Source organism: Tasmannia lanceolata, unplaced genomic scaffold (genome assembly GCF_043159265.1).
Source record: "Tasmannia lanceolata isolate RefF3 unplaced genomic scaffold, GAP_Taslan_0.1 ptg000004l, whole genome shotgun sequence".
Taxonomy (NCBI): Eukaryota; Viridiplantae; Streptophyta; class Magnoliopsida; order Canellales; family Winteraceae; genus Tasmannia; species Tasmannia lanceolata.
This window is the reverse complement of record NW_027518681.1, coordinates 6,160,628-6,167,873: the sequence shown is the minus strand read 5'-3', so window position 1 is coordinate 6,167,873 and position 7,246 is coordinate 6,160,628. Positions and strand designations below refer to the sequence as shown.

Below are 7,246 nucleotides of genomic sequence, written 5' to 3'. Positions count from 1 at the left end.
CATACTCCATTACGGCTTACCTTTCTCGCAAAGATATATGCCTACAATTTCATCTCTCCAAAGTGTGAAAATGGGGATGGGAATACCCACAATATGCCTAACCCATCTAAGGGCGTGACTCATATAGGCTACCCTATCAGATACAAGGCCAATCCGGGAAAGGTTTCTGGGACATTCGTATGCGAAGGGATCTTAAAGAGCTATAGATACAAGATTTCCAAAGACTTTTGCTACAGTTGAATTCCGAATATTGTTCGGCCGATAGATGAAAGAATATGGATGCCTGATCTAATGGTGAGTTTACGGCAAAATCTTTCTTTAAGACTTTAAATGGCGAACAGCCTACCGCTAAACGTCGCATCTGGAAATCAATGGCGCCTCCAAGGGTGGTGGCTTTTGGGTGGACGTTGGTGCACATAAGAATCAATACTTGTGACCGCCTCAAGAGAAGACATATTAGCTTGGCAAGCATATGTGTTCATCGCTGGATCACCTAATACTACATTGTCCTTACTCCTACCGTTTGTGGTTGAAAGCAATTGGTGCATTTGGTATGTACTGGTTGGTCCTCGATTAATTTGCTCACTTTTGATTACCTGGCAGAGGGGACCCTTCGGCGATATTGGTCGGATTCTTTGATCCACCTTTCCCTATGCCATAGTCTGGAACATATGAAAAGAATGGAACAGACGAATCATTGAAGGAAAAAGTAAGACATCTGGCCAATTAACGACTGAAATCAAGGTGGAAATAGTTTCATGGGCCAAGGTAAAAAGGAGAGTCCCACATCGGGTGGATGAATTGAAAAGGAATTGGTGGTCAATCATATGGGATAGAACAATCAGAACCAAGCCGAAATGGAAAGACCCGCCGGATGGCTGGTTGAAATTCAACTTTGATGGGACCTCTGGGAGAGCAAGAATTCGTGGATTCATAATGAAAAACAGGACAATATCATTATGACGTTCTCAGGCCCAGCTGGAATATGTGATGCAAATGAGGGGGATATTAGGGTACTTCTTTTTTGCTTGAGATGGGCTTACGAGAATAACCAGCGACCGCTAATTATTGAAGGGGATTCAACAAATGCAGTGGCTTCGGCAGCCAAAGATTCTAAGGGACCATGGAAATTGCAAAACTTAATTGCAGAAGTAATTGATTTAGTGAGACTTCTGAATCCTAGGATTGAACACCGCATGAATCCTAGGATTGAACACCACAAAAGATCGGCAAATGAGATGGCTGATGAACTGGCTAAAGCGGGAGCGCAAAGGGACGAAATGCTAGTTATTTCAAATTTGTAAATCCTACAAGGATTAACTGTGTTATATTATCTTTGTAATCTTGGGGGAATTCTTGTCCCACCCCGATTATAATAAATTGTCATCTTTCAAAAATAAATATATATAGGCTACCCTACAATGGATGAAAATACTCAGGCAGATGCTAAAAGAACAGCACATCCATACATGTTCCTCGGTCACCATACACAATATACCAATTCACCATTGTGGGGTGGCAGGGGAGGTGCAGAAGGCGGACATTCTAGAATGGTGTACTATACACAATATACCAATTCACCATTGTGGGTTGGCAGGGGAGGTGCAGAAGGCGGACGTTTCTAGAATGGTGTACTGAGTGTTTCTCCTCTCCTCCGACTTGTTGGAATGGGTTTCTGGCCACTTGAAGGAGAAAGAGTGCTCATCATTCCTTATTTGGTAACATAGGTCTTATGGAATGGAAGAAATCATACAATCTACCAACTTCAGTTGGGCTAGAACAATCCTCTCATCTGAATTATGAAATGTTCGCTCGGCTGGCTCGACCCCATCTCCGCTTACGCCCCCTCCTCTTCCTTCCACCATCCTTACTCGCCTTTGCCTTCTGTTTCTCTTTATCATCCCTTACCCCTCGCCGTTTATAGCTCTTGAAGGTTATGTGTCTCTCAGCAGCCATCTGCCTAACTTTTTCTGTAATCTCTGCCGCAATTTGCCTATTAAACAGTTTCTTCAAACCTCTCATCAGCTTCGCAAAAGTATCCGGCTGCGGCATGACACCACTATCAAGCATATCCAAACAGAACGAGCACGCTTCCTTAACATGCCCATTTGAGAACAAAGCATGAATCCAAATCGTCCATGCATAAACGTTCAGCTGACATCCCTTGTCCACAATGCAACCCCATATCTCTTTCGCCATTTCGAGTTTTTCAGCTCTCAACAGAGAATTCAGTAGTTCTTTCATAGTTCCATACTGAGGAGCAGACAAAAGGCCTCTTCCCACCATCTCCTTAAAATACCCACAAGCTTCAATCAAAGAACCTTGCGCGAGAAACCCATGTATCATGATCGTAAACGTATCGAGTCCCGGACTCAACCCGTTCGATTCCATGTCATTCCAAGTACTCACAGCTTCCTTCAACTCACCCAATTTACACGCCAATCTGATCACTACATTATAGATGTTGAGATCAGGAACGCACCCGGCTTTCGACATTTCCCCTACAAGCTCAAGACACTCTTCCAATTGTTCCTTCTTTTCATGCTCTGCCAATATAAAGAAATAAGTCATCTGATTCGGCTCGCACCCTCTTTGGATCATACTATCCAGTAGCTCATAAGCTCTATCAATCTTCCTTGCTTTGCAGAATCCACTGATAAGAGTAGTATATGTCACAACATCTGCCACACAACCATTCCTACACATATCAACAAAAACCCGCATTGCCTCTTCCATCCTATCCTTCTTACAGAGTGCCTGGATCAAGATAGTATAAGATGTCGCATTTGGATCACAACCCTTCCTCTTCATCTCCTTTAAGAGATCATACCCATCCGCCATTTTATCTGCGATCGTATATCCACTTAACAGATTGTTATAAACTACTATATCAGGTTCGAAACCCGCCTCTCGCATCCTAACCAAAACAAATTTCGCCTCCATTATTTTCCCCACCTTGCACCAACCATACAAAAGAGACGTAAAATGCCTCAAATTCGGCGGGAACCGAATCCTCATATCTTCAAACAACTTAGCAGCTTCTTTAACACTCCCATTCTTACATAAGGCATCCAACAAACACCCGAAAACATACTCATCAGGTTCACACCCGTAATTCGGCATTTCATCGAGCACTTGGATGGCCTTCTCAACCATTTTCGCAGAAGCGAAGCGCCTCATCAAAACAACGAAAACATCAGCCGTAAGCATCTGGGTATTCTCTCTTCTCATCTCATCTATCAATGCCCAAACAGCCCCAAATTGCCTCATCTTACCCAGCATTTTGATCATGGATTTGTAAACTTCATAGCTATGTTTGTACCCGGGCTGTTTCGCGGACCAGGCGAAGAACCGAAACCCAAGATTTCCAGCATCTCCACAGCGATTTAAGACACGTTCTACGAGTGCGGAAGAGGCAGTGATGCCAGATTGTTGTAAGGCTAGCTCGAGCTTTGGTACTCTGGAATGGAATTTTCGGAGAATTCGATAGACTTTTTCGACATCAGCCGAGTACTCATCAGGGTTCTGATGATTGGGAGCTTGGTTGTTATTGTCCAGGCAAATGTATTGAAACCCAAGTCTGGAATTTTCTTCTCCTGGTGGGTTTTGATTTTTTGTGTGAGTTTTGGTTTTTTGTGTGATTGGGGAAGAACCCATGTGGAGGGAGGAGAAAGGAGGGAGAATTGAAGGATAGGGCATGGAATCTTGATTGCAGATGAGATTGGGAGGAGGGTTTGGTTTGGATGAGAGAAAGAGATTGTATTTCCTGCATAGACGGATTGGTCTCTGCATTTTTCTGTTCTTCTGTCTTATTTTTTTTCTTCTCCTCCTATTTCTTTCACTTTTAAATTCTGCAACGGCTCTTATATTGGAACGGCCAAGCTGTGGGCCCAACTGAAAATTTGAATTGATTGAATAATCTTTACCGTCGAATTTGTGGCCTTGTAAGTGTGTGCACCGATGCCATTTATGTGAGGCCCAACATTCAAATGAATGGTTTAGATCTCCCAATAATGTCAGTCCCACAGTAAAAAAAATTTCCAACACTTGATGCACGGCCGTCCCCCATATTAAAAATGCTTTCCTGTTAGCATTGTTAGAATATGAGAGATATAACCATTGGATTGGGTGTAGATCTCATAGTTGGATCATCTTGGTGGTAGATTAAGAAAGTAGGATGGATGGGTGCATGCTATAGAAATTTCTACTAAATCTTGGATGCAATTATACAGAAACATAAGTGCTTATATAGAGCACTAGGTGATAAACATAGAATTGGTAAAGGAAAGAGACTATTCTATTACAATCTAGTTGCCTAATCTATCTAGATTACCTCATCTAACCTACTTTCCTAATCTACAACCAAGATGGTCCAATAGTCCAATAGTGAGATCTACACAATCCAACGGTTGTATCTCACATTGCTTAGTGGGCCATATGTAGTGGAGTCCACCTAGAATGGGTTAGGATCATTGGATTGGTGCAATTCTATGCTCTATGGTCCAATAGTGAGATGCAGCCTATTTACATAGAAGGGGGGGGCATTGCACGGGTGTTTATTAATTTGGGGGTTTGTTGAGAGCTACTTAGAAAAATTGAAGGTGACAAATCCCGAATTTCAAGGGGGCAAAAGCATTAATTAACTACGTTTTAAAGACCCAAGACTCTCTCCTTCTTTTCATAGGAACCTTCCCAAAGCCGACGTTTCCAGTAATACTACGCGCGTGGTTGGAATTTCGTGAATTTGTTACTTGTTAAGCACATGCATCCCTCCCTCTTCTCAGTTTGATCTAATCTCTCCCTAAAAACTCTCCACTCTACTTAAACTTTCACTATAATAGCACATCCCTTGCCCTTCTCCCCTTAAAAAAACCCTATTCTTGGATTCTTCTTTCTGATAGCAAGTGAGTATCCCTTCTTCTTCTTCTTTCTGGAATTCAAGGTACGTTCTCTCTCATAGTACTTTTGCACCCTTTTGTACTAATGGGTTATCTAGGTTTTCACCATCTATCATGTATAGGTAGTGCAAATCGTTGGAATTAGTCACTCCCCCCCAGTTTCCCTATAATACTATTGTTTTAGGTTTTACTGAGAATAATTTCCTACGCCATGATTCCCAATTAGAAAAAAAAGAACTGAGTAGATGATTTTTTTAATTATTTATATATCTTTCCCTAAAGTTTTATATCCAAATTATTTATTGCAATGTTTATCCACTCCAGAAAAATCGGTTGTTTTCTTCTAGTTAATTAGTGTGGCTTTCTCGAGGTTCACTGACTCAATAGGACAAGATTTCTTGCTTTTGTTTGGAATGATCCTGAATGAAAAGAAATTGTTAGGAATGAAATTTTTGAAACAATGTTGGAGTAAATTATGGCTTCAATGTTCACGGTGTATATGCTGGTCAATGATTTGGTGTTCCTTTTTAACAATTAACCTGCATGACACTCAGAAAAAATTATGGCTTCAATGTTCATATCGATTTTCCAAAACCTACCCAACCCGAGAAATTATCGCGAGTCGGGTCAGGTCTAATTTTTTATAGGAAAACCCGACTCTACTCAAGATAGTTTCTAGGGTTGGGTCGGGTTGGGCAGGATAGTAACTAATTTTAAAGATTGTACCAAAAAAACAAATCTTCATGCCAAAAATCTCTAACTTTATGTCATAAGTGTATAAATTTAGTAAGGAAACTATATTTTCACATCACAAACATGATCACCTGAATAAAAACTATGATATCAATATATTGGACAGTAATTTGCTATGTTATTCAAGAGTTATTTAAGAAAGTCATAGTAAACTAATATAAGTTGGGTCAAGTTTTGGGTTTGGGGTTTTTTTCTTTAAAACCGACCTTCCCAAGATTGAGTTGGGTTTTTTAATCTAAACCCCGACCCTACGCAAGACCCATGACTTCTAAACCCAGCCCATGTTATTTTCGTGTTGGGTCGATGCAGATAGGTTAAAACCCAACCCAAGTCTCAACCTCAGGTTGCACCAGGATGATTTTTACCCTCCGATCTTTTGAGGTTTCTATAACGTGTAATCCCATTATTGATTGGAGGGTTAGGATCACTTTTTGTAAAATACTACACTTGTCATAATTATTTCTGCTGTTGCCCCTCAAATCAAAGACCCCCTCCCTCAGCCGGTTAGCCCCTTTCCAAAAAATTTAGTCAAGAGAGAGAGAGAGAGAGTTCTATTCTAATACAGATTTTTCTCCAACCTAGACTCCAGTTTTCGTAAGACTTTCTCTTATTAGTGGAAACCTTCTCAAATCCGACGTTTCCAATAATACTCCTCGGGTTCAAAGTTTCTATTTTTAGCAGAAAAACAATAATGATGAAATAATAGGGTTTCTTTCTTTCAAAATAATTTGGAAGCATACCTTTTTGTGTCACACCGTGACTGCATCTCATGAGATTTAACTATTTAATCTTGTCAACCGTAAGATCTGATGCGTTCTAACACAGGTAAAGTACTAATCGATCTTTAGAAATTAGTTCACTATGGTTTTATCTAAGACTCAGATGAATTCTAAGAAAGGTAAACTACTCCTAAGTAAACTACATCCGAGCAAGTGGAGTATCCCCTCTTCTATTCATGTACGATCTCTCATAGTCTTAGGTACCTTACCAATACGCCAAAAGATACAGAGCTGATGGAACGCGTTAGGCAAGGCCATTTAAACCTGTCCCATACCATGCTGGGTCCCACCAGTCCCATCCCTACGCGGGCCCCCACCCACTCAGGACCGTGAACAGATAATACTTTGCTACATATGGGTTATCTACATATGCATCAGTTTCTCTACCTGACCCTAGAGTACTACTGTTTTAAGGATTGACTGAGAATTATTTCCTATGCCATGATTCCCAATTACATAAAGGACGAACTAAATACAAGATAAATCGGTAGTTCACTGCCTCATTGGTTCGGGTGGCAATCCAGAATTTCAAGGTGCAAAAGCATTAATTGACTACTTTTTTACTTTTAAAGACCTAAAGACTTTCTCCTTTTCCTAAAAACCTTTCCAAATCCGAGCTTTCCCATAATACTACGTTGTTTGAATTTCATGTATTTGTTTCTACTTTTCAAGCACATAAATCCCTCCCTAAAATCTCTCCACTCTCCCTAAAATCTCTCCACTTTCCTTAAACTTTCACTATAATAGATCTCTCTCTCTCTCTCTCTCTCTCTCTCTCTCTCTCTCTCTCTCTCACACACACACACACACACACAC

At 40.7% G+C, this 7,246-nt stretch overlaps 1 protein-coding gene across 1 annotated transcript; it reads right to left on the bottom strand.

Annotated features, from left to right (window-relative positions):
* Nucleotides 1-1,405: 1,405 nt before the first annotated feature.
* LOC143876143 (putative pentatricopeptide repeat-containing protein At5g65820) lies at nt 1,406-3,832 on the bottom strand. Its single transcript, XM_077377818.1, has one exon. The coding sequence runs from the start codon at nt 3,790-3,792 to the stop codon at nt 1,798-1,800; it is 1,995 nt and encodes a 664-aa protein (XP_077233933.1). The 5' UTR covers nt 3,793-3,832; the 3' UTR covers nt 1,406-1,797.
* Nucleotides 3,833-7,246: the final 3,414 nt, after the last annotated feature.